Below are 15,394 nucleotides of genomic sequence, written 5' to 3' on the forward strand. Positions count from 1 at the left end.
AGGAATGCTCGTAGCAACCGAATTTCTATTAAGTCAAGGGTCAGGAGTCATTTTCTGCGACTCACAGAGTGCTCTCCAGGCACTGAACACACTAGACAAAGGATAAATGTGTATCGTGCAAAAGAACGAGGCCATGACATACGTTTTGTGTGGATATCATCGCATGTTGGAATCCACAGGCATGATCATGCTGACCGCCTAGCAAATTCAGCATGTGACAAGCAAAGTGTGGATATAGATCTTGGAGTACCTCTTGCTAGGATTTCACACATAATTAAAACTTCCTTCAAAGAGGACTTGTCTGACTTGATTAATTCTCAATGGCCTGAAAGCTGTAGCATAAAGCACTATGACCGGTTTATGCAAGATGTATTCATCTATGGTTTATACAAAACAAGAACAAGACAGTGTGATATTGTGACCGCAAGAATCAGGCTGGGATATAGATTGTACTGGCAGGTCAGTACAGCCTGTAATGTTGACGAAACTAAGCGTAACTTATGCAATGAAGAATATAAGCGAACACTTGTACATTATATCTCAGAGTGCCATATAATACAGCCTTTCAGACCACCTAGCATGAGGTATGGAGAACTATGTAACTACTTCATATCATCTGATGTCTTGGAAGATATAATTATGTTATATCCTAAATTTGGAATGTAGTATCACATGATAGATGAGTAGATAAATTACTGATTGCTCTTTTCTTTTAAATGATATATTTTAGACCGTAATAATTTTATGATCTAGATTTACACTGCAATACTATTATAAAATGCTTTGACCATGTATCAAATGTACCACAGCTTGCCCACGCCTGTGCAGTTAGCCAGGGTGGTAAATAAAGGACTAAACTAAAAAAAATCTACAGGAACCCAACCCACGTTTCGGCAAAACTCTATGGGAATTCACATGTTCCAAACCCCCCCAAAAACATATTGACCAATAAACCAACGTGCCCGAGGGGAGGGTTAATGGGGCGCTCTGCCTCCCAACACCCCCCAGGATACATTCTCTCCACCTCAGTATGTACGGCAAGATAAAGCTGCAGTCACACCGTAAAATAATAAACCAAGTCCCTTCATATCGGGAAACGTCAAACTTTTGTTGCTTCTTTGTACCGTCGGGATTGCTTCGATTTGAATAACCTTCATTTAGAGCTCTTGAAGGGCTCATATATAAAACTGGGATGGCTACTCGTCTAATTATTCTGCGATGCCACTGTAAAATTCTTTAAAATTACTCAGAATCAACACAACACTGGAAATGCAACATTTCTCACCGGAGTTTTACCATGAAATGAGCGCGCTGTGGTGTGTGACCTGGCAGCAGGAGCAAGAAAATGTGAAACACTCGATGCGCATGATTCTATATGAGGGTATAGATACATATTAAAATATGCAAATGAAGTATAATAACATTAATAAAAGATTTAAAGGCTAAATGTAACAGCACACACAGATAATTAGCCAAGTATCTTATTGATAAGCTTGTAGTAATACACAGACTACACTGGATATCACAATAAAGTGTACATGGGTCAGTGTTTTGTTATTCCAGGCAAGGTAAACAAGTTGCTGGACTTACGATTTGAAAGGCGAGCGCGCGTTATATTTTCGTCATTTAGCCGTGAGTATAAGGCCGCTGCAGCTTAAACTGTATTCTATCCCACTCAATTTCTTCTGCTCTATAAGATAGCGGTGTTCTTTACTCTCTATCTACGCGCGTCGGTGTCTGTAACTACCTAAAAACATAAGATACTTCCTCGTATCTTATTCGACATGGGACACTTTGGGAGACCTGAATATGGCCAAGACTAAAGCATAAATGATATAAGAAAAACATTAACTATTGTTGCCTGTACATGGCATATATAGATGTATTAATTAAACTAGTACTTGGTGCAATAATGTCTATTGCTGCTCCTGTCTAGAGGAGTAACAAAAAAATCAACTGCTGTCACTTCGTTTATTAGCGTGAACTGAAATAATGAAGTACATAAATACAAAGTACAAGAAAATCTAATACACATCAACATAGTCAATCTAACTGAAATGGAACAAAGTAAACATTTCATTTCCTTTAAGAATATCATATAAATATACAAATGCCGCATGGAAATACATTGTAACATCCCTTAAACAATATCAACACACCTTTCAATATAACATCTGGGCTCCAAAGGGTTAACGACTCGGTAACAAATAAGAAATAATGTCCAACCCTCTACAACATTAGCTACATGCAATAACATCCACATTCCTATGACAAAAATGACTATACAAAGCATAGCATATAACCATTATCACATATTTATCAAACACTAATATGCCTTAGCACCAATGTCAAACAAAATGATTGCCTTAATACTCACGAGAATATAAACCACAATAAAAAAAACAAAAAAACTAGAGAAGTGTCAGAACAATCCTTCATCTCCCAAGGTCAGCTTCGAGGGTTCATAAACAAGAGTCTCACGTGATTCAAACACATGAAGCTTCACGAGCCTCCGCCTCTCTATTCGCACAGCAAAATGAAAGGAATCTCATGATTCCATCCGCAATATCCTCATTAACACCATTGTTATTAATAATATACCATGAGTGTGGCATGAAATACCAACTTCCCATTTTCTTCCAGTTTCTAAACGGGCAGAGGTTAACCAGGTGCTGTTGCTTATATATGACTCCGCCCTCATAAATAGGGGCGTAATCATAGGAAAGTGTAACACGACAGTTGTTCGTGGAAATAAGCTTGCTTATGCGTGCGGCCACTATCAAAGGTTTCGTTTCTTACTCATTCCATCAAACGATTCTTTTATTCATGAACCAGCCCATAAATTTTTATTCGAAGTAAAGGAAATTGAGAATTACCGTGCATTTTTATTTATATTATCAAATATTTTTGTGCATTGGTAATAAGGTCCTTTAGCCATGCATTAACGTTGCGCATTGTGATTATGTATGAAACTTAACGAGATATGAAATCACAATAACGAGAACTACTGAATCTCCTCGTAATAGAAACACCTTTGCCTGTACTAATATCATGTTGAGCTGAGCTATTATGCATACAGGGTGAACTCAGAAGTTGATTTGGATTTTACCATTTAGGTAAGCCCATATCAACATGATGATGGCTACAATCACAAAAACAACAGCAACTAATCTCTTCTTTAATTTGTCGGTCAGCACTTTTTTTCTTTTCCGCGCCTCCTTTGATTTCCTTTCGTCTGCATCTTCCATCCAGATGACGGCGTCTCCTGTGATGTCATAATCCTTCAACGATTTCTCGTTCTGCAGCTCGACGCTTCCCGCCTTCAGTCGCTGCCTGTCGACCCCTGGCGCCCCCTCGCGCGTCAGCTCCTGCTTGATGTCGATGACGCGATCAGACGCACTAACAACCAATTTCACTACGTTTCCTGAGGACTGCGCGACGGTGAGTAAAAAACCCGGAGCGCCGAGAGCCTGAAGTTCTTCTCTCAAATACAAGGTGTCCTTGTGTTTTATCCCGTAGTCGGATAGCACTTGCGTCCGCCGTATCTTTTTGCCGAAGTAGATGAGGTTCCATCCAGTCAGAGATATTCCCTTTTGCTCGATTTTTTCCCTCGCGTCCTCGACCGAGTCTGATGCAGCTACTTCGACGGGCGTTGTCTTGCCGCTCTTTTCTCGAATGTAGATTAGCATGGTCGCTCTGTTCATTCCCAAGGGCATGATTCCAGCTGCAAAAAGGAAATGAAAATTCCTTGAGAATGAATGAATAAATAAAAAATAACAAACCCGAAAAATGTAAGGGCAGGATATAAAACGATGTTTCTTTGAAAATGGTATCAATTGAAATATATATATATATATATATATATATATATATATATATATATATATATATATATATATTATTGCAGTTGAGTATTCTCTTAATCTGTCATCTCTTCTACTAGTGAAATAGGGACATTCCTAGTTCACGACGGCATTGTTTGAAAAGGCGGACTATCATCTAACTGAGAAGTGACTCAGACCCTTGTTTCTGCGCATGCGTGACACCGTTCCGTCCCAGGAGCCCCTCCACACTCGCTGGGCCGAGGTCGATAGAGGTCAGGTAGTTAATTTCTCTTGTAGATCAGATACCTATTTGAATCGATATTTAAAGGAAAACGCAATTTACAAGGGAAAACAAAATGAAAACTCTGCACAAATTTGCACCATTTCCAGGAGGCGGGAACACTGCGTAAGAAAGAAAACGGGCGACTGCAGTATCGTATACGTAAAAGTTTTATATGCTGTGTAAACCTTAAGTAATTCATAACCCAGTGAAATTAGTTTTTGATTATCTATAATTACCTTAACCATAGGTCTTCAAAAATCATATGATTGTATTAGGACAATGCTCTGAAATGATATTACCGCGTGAACAGCGAGGTGCCATGACTGAATATTTCATTTAAGCAACAATCAAAATGTCTTGTAATTACTTGGTATATTTGGGTAGTTGTATAGTTGCTTTTTGTTCACTGTAATAGGCAGCTAATGAAAGAACAAATGAAACACAGGAAAGAGAGAGAGAGAGAGAGAGAGAGAGAGAGAGTGAGAGAGAGAGAGAGAGAGAGAGAGAGAGAGAGAGAGAGAGAGAGAGAGAGAGAGAGAGAGAGAGAGAGAGAGAGAGAGAGAGACAGACAGACAGAGAGAGACAGAGAGAGAGGGGGGGGGAGATAGATAAACGCGCACATATATTAATCTCTCTCTCTCTACACATACACACACAGAGGCATATCAATCTGTTTACACATATATACACCTATATCTCCACACACACACACATATATATAGTTGCATAAGCAACTGTGACTCAAATTTTGAATTACGTCATAGATCACACAACTTCTCAAACCTAACTGTCAGTCTACACTTATATATACATACCTTATTTGTTATGGACTAAGAGAATCCGCAGATACAACGGAAGAAACGCCAACAGGAGATATTTCACCACAAAACTACCAGACGCTTCTCCCTTTGTTTACATTTCTGTTGCGTCAGTGAGAGTCGGGGTATTTCCCAGCCGTTCTCTGTGATAACGCTTTCTTGTCTTTTTGATTTGAGTTGTTACTATTGAATGTTATGGTAATAGTAATAATATATATATATTATATATATATAATATATATATACATATTATATATATATATATATATGTTTTTTTTTTTTGTTTTTTTTTATAGTTTTCTGAAAGTGGCCTGTTGGATGTACTTTGTTAGCAGGGGAGAGTATATATATATATATATATATATATATATATATATATATATATATATATATATATATATATATATATATATATATATATTTATATTTTTTTTGATCGTTTTAATGAAACCAAGTAGAATTAAAAATAATAATAATAATTACGCATATGGCCAACCTTAGTAATATGGTGGATATAACAGCTTGTTTTTTCTTAGGTGTGTAAGAAAAAAAAAACACAAATGTTGTAGATAACTGATATACATTTTCTTTTTGAAATGAATAATTCATTATTTTTTGTGTTCAGTCTGTCTATCTTTACCTGTGTCCAGTCTCAAGAAAGGTGAACTATAAACGGATTTAGAGTAATTAGATTCGCCAAGTCAATTTTGCGAATTGCATCTGGTATGTTAGTGTTTATGTTCGCTTTTCTTGTTTGTCCATTGATGAATTCAACTTATTTTTCGTTAGGTTACATTTGCACTGCTTATGATTTTGATTTTTTTCATATAAAAGTTATAAAAAGAAAGTGGCAAAAGGGGCGACTCACTGAACTTGCAAGACGCTGACATCATGGGCCGTGTTATTTGATGGCAACCCATTAATGCTCTGCTTACCTTTCCTAACCGTAAATACCCAATCATATCTTTCAACTTACAAAGTGGCCAATGGACAAGCCACCTTATCAATCCTTCCCTTCGAGCCTGATGTAAGCTAAAATATCCAGCAAGTTTGAGGTGTCGTCTCCCTTCTATTTTTCTCTATATACTTTTTTTTTTTCAAGTGGCTAGTTACTCTTAGCGCGTTATCTTCTTTTTCCCGAACATGGGACGTCAGGGTTTTGGGAGAGTGACGTCACAGATCGCTGATTGGCCAGTGGGTGTGCCGCTGCCAGGCGAAAAAGGTGCGGTGAAACTGTCCTACATATCAGTCTACTCACGTCGCTGTGGGAATCACATCCAAAACGTGTATATAATCGAACGAATCCCCACCCCCCCCTCTCTCTCTCTCACTTTCTTTCTCTTTCGGCAATAGGAATAAACATGCCTGCACAACCCCCTCTCTCTCCTTCTCTCTTTTTTAATTCAGTTTCTCTCTCGGAAATATCAATAAACATGGCTACATAACCCCTATAGGAAACTGGTTAAACATTCAACAAAAATGTCAATATGATAAAGGCATATCCATTCATAAATTCATATAGAGCGACCATCCCCATTCGTTTATTCCCCTACAAATAAATGGTAACAAAACAGGCATTCAATACAGACATCTTAACATGGAAACAGGTCCGGGAACCCAATATCTGGATTAACCTACCACAAAATATTAGAAACATCTCAATCGTGATTACTTTCAAGATGCAATTAAAGGAGCATCTTTTGAATAGTTAATATCTTATTTTACGATTCTCCTACTAATGAACTTTTTATTATTTCCAGTTATTTTGTATTACTGTACGCAGCCACTACTTATGAATAAAGAACCATTGCAAATAATGCAATTAAGTGTTCTGACTTGGACTCACTCTCACTCTCCCTCCCCTCTCTCTCTCTCTGTTGTCATTAATATTTTTTATATCTATTCTTTGCATATTGTCACTCCCCGTGCCTCCATTCAGTAATTACCTGTTACAATGAACATGTAACAACAATACAATTTCCAAAATATATCAAGTAATTACATGCAAGTCATTTCAACTCTTGATAAAAAGAAATACTCGTATGCTTTCATGGCACTTCGATGCTCGCGCGGTATTAGTGTTTTCGAGCAATGTCCTAATGCAATATGATAAATAATCAATTTTAAAGACCTACAATCAAAATGATATTCGCAGATAATCTAAAACTAGAATTCCTTTGTTTTACTTTATGTAAGGGACATACAGCATATAAAACTTTTTGTCGACAGATTCTTTTCGGGACACAGTGTTTACGATTGGAAATGGTGCAGTTTTATATGGAGTTTTCATTTTGTTTGAGTTTGCAAGTCGTATTTTCCTTGAAGTATTGTTGCATAAAAATATGAAAGTTGTAAGAGTACAATAAGCACTGGTGACTGTCGCCTGTTTAGTGATGTATTTCCTGTATTAATTAAAAACAGTTTATTCTAACTGGCATCTGTGGTGCTAGACCTAATGCTCAGTAAAGAGCTCTGGGGAGGAAACACTGTCACGCATGCGCAGAAGAAAGGGGGCTGAGCCTGTTCTTGACCAGATGATATGCTCTGCCTCTACAAATGTCATGAACTCGAAACGACCGGCATCAAACCCGGGAAGCAACCGCGACCTATCCTGGGTGTTGGCCGGGATGTCCCCAGTTTACGCCCAATGACGTCATGACCTCAAAACCCGGCATCAAACCACGGACGCGAAAGTAGCACGGCTTGTCATTTCGGCCGCTGAGTGGTTGTGGGACCAGTACTGACGAATTACAAACGGAAAGATCTAAAACAGAGGTCGGCAACCGATGGCACGAGTGCAAGACTTGGCACGCAGAGCGCTTGACTATGGCACGCTATTTGATTCAAAGGAGCAAAGAAAAAAGTTAAACAGCAAAATATTATATGAAAGAGAGAGAGCGAGCGAGCGAGAGAGAGAGAGAGAGAGAGAGAGAGAGAGAGAGAGAGAGAGAGAGAGAGAGAGAGAGAGAGAGAGAGAGAGAGAGAGAGAGAGAGAGAGACACGGAGACGGAGAAGAGAATTTTCTTATTATGGTCAGCTAAATTTTAAAATCGCGAAATATTGAAAATTACTGCGAGTGATCATTCAGCCTCCATAATAAGTTCCCTGACATCAATGCCTGACAAATTCAGTTGCATGAAGAAAGTGGTGAGCATAAATCTAAACTCATCAAGCATATATCTTTGTTACAAAGAATACTAGATGCTACAAAAATTTATGTTATGCAGGCGCAGGAAAATACATTTGGGTATACAGTGCTGAAAAAAAAAACTGGCACGCAAGGGTATTAATAAGAAGGCATTAATTATAAACTGGCACACTATGCTCAAAAGGTTGCCGACCCCTGATCCAAAAGACGGAGCATCTTCAAAACTTTCTTTGAACTGACTCGCTTGCCGTTGAATATGGGAGTGCATTCGTCCAATTTATTGAAGCAGACGCGCAAGTCAGGATACAGGCAGGACGAGATGGTCTACTGAAAAGGGGAGAAAAAAAATATACCTAAAAACAAAACCAAAAGAACATTTTATACCTTTTATATTATTTATATATATATATATATTTTTTTTTTTAACGCTAGATATCAGCTTTTTAATTCTACCATTTCTCTGTCATTTGATAATTACATCTGCTTTGATTTTCGTTTTTTTGTTCACCCATTTCTTCATCGTTTTTAATGTTCAGTTTTGTATCACTTTGTTTGATCCCCCATTAATTTATATGCATTATCAAATTACACCTATGGTCTCCTTCCTCCCACTTCCACTTTGCAAAGTCAGACCTAGTTGTCACAGCATTAAACTCCACAACCGATGAAACACTTGAACACTTAATTCGGTTCCACAGGAATATCACTGCATTAATTTAATCACCCTATCACCATATCGCTTCATCACCACCATCACTGCTCTTCTTTACATCTCTCTTCATTGTTTTCCCTTTCATCATTCACTTGTTTTGCACAGGTTTATTTCGATAAAAGAACATGTATATACATATACAAATTAAAAAACAGCAGGAATAAATAAAAAGGAAAAAAGTTGCTGCACTGTTAAAAAGATTATATATCTTGCTTACACTGTGGTGGCTAGAGCGCCGGTTGGCAAACCAGCCACCACAGGAAGCATTCAGTGATAATTAATCAACATAGAGAGCTATAGATAACGACGCAGGCCGGGCTACATATAAATACGGGGGCGAAGCTAACTGAACTGAACTGAGATCATCAACTCACGATCCTCCAGCTGCACCTCCTCAAGCAGCAGTAATTCAACTTGCAATGCTGCCGTTCATCTGTGGATGCATGCATGTCTGTAAACCCTAACCGGTAACTTTCCACGAGTTCTGATTGTTTGAAAGTATACCACAAAGGACAAAAAACGACAATTTTCATGGACATTTCAACTTTTTTTTCTTTATCACCTGCAGCATGATACTTCAATGCGAAAGTATTTAAGAATGATAAAACTTGTGTCAATAATATAATCTATTATGTACAGTCAGCGAGCCGAACGCAACCCCTCCCATGGCCAGTGTTGCCATATGACGATCTCATGACTATTCGAGGACCAAATATCTGGAGAGTGCATTTCGATTGACCCCTGCGTTGATTTGCCTGTGTAATTATAAATCTAATTATCTTTTAGGATCTATAAATAAGTATTTCCCATTATTGTACACTCTTAATGACTTAAATAGCGAACAAAAACATATCATACCCAATATCCGTCTTATAAACCCACTTAACTTAACTGTTATCAGTATACATGGGTGTAATGTATAGCATGTCCTCTGGTGTCCGCGGTTTGCAAAATTCGGGAACAGGTTGCAATGCTTTGAATGGGGATATATATACTACAAATGGATTGCCAGATGCTTCACGTGGATTATCCTAATATGGATAGGGTTTGGCATATTCACCTTAAACACCATGGACGCGTCACAGTTTAAGAGGAACTGCCACTAGGACGTGGAATGCAAATTATTGAAATGATAAATCTGTGTGATTTTCCTTTTGATCAACACTGATATCAACGTACTGATAATAGTGATTTCCATATTTTGACTTTTCCATATGTAAAAACAACATGATTTTAAGAGCAGCATTTAATATACATTGAAATGTTTCCTTTACATGAAAAATGTGACTGAGACGTGAATTCGACTTGTCTCTCATTTCCCAGAAAGGATGAGCATGAATTCACAGAAAATTAAGACTAGGAAGAGTTTAACCCTTTGATACAGCCCTTATTTTGCTCATATATATATATATATATATATATATATATATATATATATATATATATATATATATGTGTGTGTGTGTGTGTGTGTGTGTGTGTGTGTGTGTGTGTGTGTGTGTGTGTGTGTGTGTGTGTGTGTGTATACTCCCTAATAACGCGTATATGATGTAGAGGCATTTAATGAAATGCACCATTAGTTTTTTTTTTAAATGCAACATTGAACTTTAACATATATCCACATCATGTCTAAACAACATAAACTACAAAGAAAATGTATCCATTGTCAGCGTCCTCTCTTTGTAAATATATATATATATATATATATATATATATATATATATATATATATATACATATATATACTTTTTTTTCTTTTTCTTTTTTACTGCGAGTGTTGCCACTCGATATTCTTGTATCATTTTTTTAAAACTGTGTATGCAGTTGATCTAACTCGTTTTACTAACTTTTACTGATTCCATCATATACGTAATAATGATAGTGTACAGCAATGCCTACATTCGTAAGTATACGTTGCGAACTGGCTTGCCTCGCAAACATGCGAGTGTAGACAGACCGTATACACATATGCGTCGTCTGCACCGCACTGAGTGGTACCCAAAATATAACGACCACGCGTATACACCGTAAATTGCAGGATATTACACTGGAATTCTTACAGATAACATTATTAATGTATTAATGTATGGGAGTATATATGAATCTACATTTATGATGGTGTCGCATAAATATAGATTACTGTAGGCCTATAACAAGGTAAAACAAATATGACGCAAGATATTGAGAACGTTTTATATACTGATTTATTCCTGTACAGTTATGCTCATTCACTGCGCAATAACATCATATCCCTAATAAAATAGTCCTTAATTCATCTTCCAAATAACGGCATTGCCCTCTACTGTGCTTATTTTATTTATTCTTGCTACTATCTAATCACCGACACTATGAGAAACATAATTATAATGATCCATAAAAGCTAAATTACATGCAAGTTTATCTGGTAATACATGTGTGGTACATAGTATTCCGTAAATGGATTGCTATGTTTGTAACGAGGGTTGTAATTGGCTGATGACATTTTGCAAATATTCACGGCAGTAAAGTGTTCAGGTGTTCGTTTTGAGGAAGGAAGGAAGTCCAACTATATTCTCAGCCTCATAAAGTCTTGAGAATTTCCCTTCTCTGATTTGGTCTGTGATCAACTACCACTTCATTTCTTGTTCAAACTCTCGAAGAAAAATATCTGCAATTAATTAAAATAATTTCTCAAGGTTTTGAACCTCAAAAATTAGCAATATAAACAAAACATGATCCAGTATGCCTTTATTGGAACTGTACTTGGTTACACACTTGCAACACGTTATTTCTCACACCTATCGCACAGGTGAGTGGTTAGGAACTCAAAATATTCATAAACAGTATTGCAAACTACATCTAGAAGAATACTACAGTAAAAGTAAAAATGCTAATCTCATATCTATGATGCATTTTATCCTAGCGTTACCTAACCATCATCAAAGTTTACAGAAGTGCGCTACATAAACCGAAATTTTGCGTCAGTATATGTCAGATTCCAGCCTGACTATGAAAGTCCTAGATCAGAATGGTCTTGGCAAACACGAGGACTTCGGCAAGCTGCAGCTGATCGACGTCGCTGGAGACCCTCTGCACCGCGACGTACTGGCCACATATCCCCGTGCTGTTTGCGAAGCGTATGACACCTTGACTCAGTTCGTAAGGCCCCTTGTAGAATCCCAGCAGCGGCCAGAGGGAGAAGTTGTCATCGATCGGGGGAGTAACTCCGACACGCACCTGGCATGGGAGTGAATGGGAGTGGACTAAGGGTGGAGATCCGTTAAAAAACCGTGGTTATGTATTCGTTGGCGTTCTGGTTTGCTAAGTAGAGGTTGGGAAGAAGCCACCGGGAAGCGACTCAGCGCCCAAGGAAGGAATTGTGAGTCGGGAATTACTGTCCGTTGGCAGATGTGTAAGGCTGGTTTTGAAATTCACTTCATATATAGATATGTGTGTGTGTTTGTATGTTTGTGTATGTGTAGTGTATGTTTTTTTTGTGTGTGTATGTGTGTGTGTGTGTGTGTGTGTGTGTGTGTGTGTGTGTGTGTGTGTGTGTGTGTGTGTGTGTGTGTGTGTGTGTGTGTGTGTGTGTGTGTGTGTGTTCGTATGTTGAAGTACGTGACACCCGGATATGAATAAGTATTTAGGCTTAATCTTTTACTATAGGTAGATTTTAGCAGATTATGGTTGGATCAACAGCATCAGAAGGAAGAGGAAAGGAGATCTTCGGAGCAGATATGTGGATCTTTCATATGTAAATATATAATATACAAATTGTAAAATAATATGAAGATCTCAAAAGTAACATCGCAATGTACCGCTTTGCAGGTGTGACAATCCTTACTTTGACTGTACTTGTGTGTGCATGACTAAACCCAACAGACCTCGATGTCATGGAATCTGTATTCGAAGCTGTTCTGCCTTGGAATGATATCCACGATGAACACATAGGTCGGGGCTTGGAGGTCAATCATCCACCATGGATGCTGGATGTTGTTATAGCCGTGGTATATGGTTGTGTTGTCGCCATCTATGGCATTCTCGGGGATATACCTGCAAATTAATAGATAAAGGAATTAGAAAACATATTTTCTGCCTGATGCTTGTAAAGCAAACACGCGTAAACTTATATAAAAGCACATGCACACATGTGTGTGTGTGTGTATAAGTTTACATATAAATATATAAATGGGATTCTTGATTCTTTATGCACTGTATCTGTAATAAGCTAATTTGAATTTCTCAGTCATGATGAATTAGTTTATTCCCTTCTGCAACACCTCTTCATCTTCTATTATTCCTCTCTCCCTGAACTGTCCCTCTCAGAAAGCGTCCCCCCGCCCCATTACCCCCTGGGGGAGGATTACCCACCGGGTTATGGCCAACCGGCCTCCTACGAATCCTAAATATGAAAGGGAACCCTCACCAAGGGTACAGTTCCGGAGTGGAGCTAACATTCTTCCCGCGGGACACCTCCTGCAGGGGAGACAGAGACGGGAGGGAGAATTTCGTGTACAGTCGCGTGTCGGCGGGGTCCTCGAGGCCGACGCCCCGCATGTCGCACACGCCGTCTGAGCGAAGGAGAGAGAGGGATGTGAGAGGAGCCTTCGTCTCTTTGTTTGCCTGGGCACTCTGCCGCTCCGGGCTTATAGGTGGAGGAGGAGGAGCAGAAAGGGAAGGAGGAGGTTGGGGTGGAGGAGGAAGAGGGGGAGGAGGTGGTGGTGGTGGTGGTGGAGGAGGAGGTTGGGGTGGAGGAGGAAGAGGAGGAGAGGTTGGGGTGGAAGAGGAAGAGGAGGAGGATTTGGTGGTGGTGGTGGAGGAGGAGGAGGTGGAAGTGGAGGAGGAGGAGTAGGAGGAGGAGGAGGTGGAAGTGGTGGTGGAGGAGGAAGAGGAGGAGGAGGAGGTGGTGGTGGTGGTGTTGGAGGAGGAGGTTGGGGTGGAGGAGGAGGGGGAGGAGGAGGAGGTGGTGGTGGAGGAGGAGGTTGGGGTGGAGGAGGAAGAGGAGGAGAGGTTGGGGTGGAGGAGGAAGAGGAGGAGGAGGAGGAAATGGTGGTGGTGGTGGAGGAGGAAGAGGAGGAGGAGGAGGTGGTGGTGGAGGTTGAGGTGGAGGAGGAGGAGGTTGGGGTGGAGGAGGAGGGGGAGGAGGAGGAGGTGGAGGAAGAGGAGGAGGTTGTGGTGGAGGAGGAGGAGGAGGTTGGGGTGGAGGATAAAGGAGGAAGGGTTGATCTTTTATTATAAGGGGCAAAAGTTGTTCAGAAAAGAAACGAAAGTTTGTTTAAAAAGAGAAAGAGAAAAAATATATTTTTTTCTTAATCTACATATGAAAAAGCTGAAAGTAGTGCAAATAGAATTAAAAAAAAAAAGAAATTGAAGTTGAAATTATACCCATACTTATTTCTCTTTTCAAAACTCTTACCACCTACCCACCAAAATATAAACATTGTAGCAGAAGACTTGATAAAATCTTCCGCTAAAAATTTGTCCCCTTCAATAGCCACTAATGCAAAATAATTAAAAAAGACCCATGAAAAGCAGTGTCCTGGAAACACCATACATCCCTCAAATATTTCTCTTTCTCACCCACGCCTTGCTTCACTAAAATATCTTCGCGTAATTTTGAAGAAGGTGAGCCAATACTGGAGAGCAAAAGGGAGTTTAACGATCAAAAGGGGCATTCCAGTGCTATACAGGCTGACGTATATACAGGCGTTGTGATGGTGGTGGTGGCGATGTTGTAGATGATGGTGGTGGTGGTGATGATGGTGGCGATGTTGTAGATGATGGTGGTGGTGGTGATGATGGTGGTGGTGGTGATGATGGTGGCGATGTTGTAGATGATGGTGGTGGTGGTGATGATGGTGGTGGTGGTGATGATGGTGGCGATGTTGTAGATGATGGTGGTGGTGGTTGGCGTACAACCAAAGTCAATTTCCTCCTCTTTATAAATATATATGAAACTAATCAATATATATATATATATATATATATATATATATATATATATATATATATGTATATATATATATATGTATATATATATATATATATATATATATATATATATATATATATATATATATATGTATATATAGGCCGACCTCCCAACTGCCATCTATTGTCTGGAAGGTTACACTCGTTTTTAGGTCTCGGGTCTAGGTACTTCTCCATTTTCAATAAAATATCTATAAGAACCCAGCAAAAGTGTATCCAATTTCAAACATTCGTGAAAAGACTGAGAATGGAGAAAGATACATTCTCTTGTTTTGCTCACTTTTAGAGAGCTTTGGTGAAATGAACAGGGTATGCCTATTGAGGTGTATATATGGACATGTCGAAGATATCCTTGTTGTATCTCCTTATGGATTTTTTTTTCTAAATATGTGCGATTTTTAAGGATAGGTATCCTTTTTAGGGATACATACCCTCTAAGAATATGTATCCTTTTACTCGATAAGTTGCTTGTACTGAGGGAATTGTTGTTTTGAAGCCGTTTCAAAAAAAGAAAAAGAAAAGAAAAGAAAAGAAAAGAAAAGAAAAGAAAGAAAAAAAAAAAAAAAAAAAAAAAAAAAAAAAAAAAAATATATATATATATATATATATATATATATATATATATATATATATATATAT

At 38.6% G+C, this 15,394-nt stretch overlaps 2 protein-coding genes across 7 annotated transcripts in view; both read right to left on the minus strand.

Annotated features, from left to right (window-relative positions):
* Window positions 1-1,957: 1,957 nt before the first annotated feature.
* On the minus strand, window positions 1,958-9,283 carry LOC113807539 (uncharacterized). Of its 5 annotated transcripts, none has more exons than XM_027358815.2 (3): window positions 9,160-9,283; window positions 8,314-8,400; window positions 1,958-3,724 (listed from the first exon to the last, which is right to left on the minus strand). In XM_027358815.2, exons 2-3 carry the CDS (start codon window positions 8,339-8,341, stop codon window positions 3,087-3,089), a joined length of 666 nt encoding a protein of 221 aa, XP_027214616.2. In that variant the 5' UTR covers window positions 8,342-8,400; window positions 9,160-9,283; the 3' UTR covers window positions 1,958-3,086. The 5 variants fall into 5 exon arrangements, with proteins under 5 accessions (XP_027214616.2, XP_027214619.2, XP_069988876.1 ...); XM_027358818.2 differs by lacking the exon at window positions 9,160-9,283 and adding an exon at window positions 9,003-9,030; XM_070132775.1 differs by lacking the exon at window positions 9,160-9,283 and adding an exon at window positions 8,552-9,005.
* A 1,347-nt stretch (window positions 9,284-10,630) lies between these two features.
* The window catches only part of LOC113807542 (uncharacterized), a 19,764-nt gene continuing 15,000 nt past the window's right edge, over window positions 10,631-15,394 (minus strand). The window contains exons 2-4 of one of the 2 annotated variants that reach the window (XM_070132777.1): window positions 13,191-13,335; window positions 12,649-12,817; window positions 10,631-12,001 (exon numbers count right to left, since the gene is read on the minus strand). In XM_070132777.1, coding sequence (XP_069988878.1) covers window positions 11,783-12,001; window positions 12,649-12,817; window positions 13,191-13,335 — 533 coding nt within the window. In that variant the 3' untranslated portion in view covers window positions 10,631-11,782. The remainder of the gene's footprint in view (window positions 12,002-12,648; window positions 12,818-13,190; window positions 13,336-15,394) is intronic. The other variant, XM_027358824.2, reaches the window with a different exon arrangement.

The sequence above is a fragment of the Penaeus vannamei genome, chromosome 18, assembly GCF_042767895.1.
Source record: "Penaeus vannamei isolate JL-2024 chromosome 18, ASM4276789v1, whole genome shotgun sequence".
Lineage (NCBI taxonomy): Eukaryota > Metazoa > Arthropoda > Malacostraca > Decapoda > Penaeidae > Penaeus > Penaeus vannamei.

Excerpts from the sequence above, each read along its gene's own strand:
- LOC113807539 (XM_027358815.2), bottom strand. The coding sequence starts at position 8,341 with ATGCACTCCCATATTCAACGGCAAGCGA. Across the intron at positions 3,725-8,313 it reads CCATATTCAACGGCAAGCGA|CTGGAATCATGCCCTTGGGA; the intron begins GTCAGTTCAAAG and ends TCCTTTTTGCAG.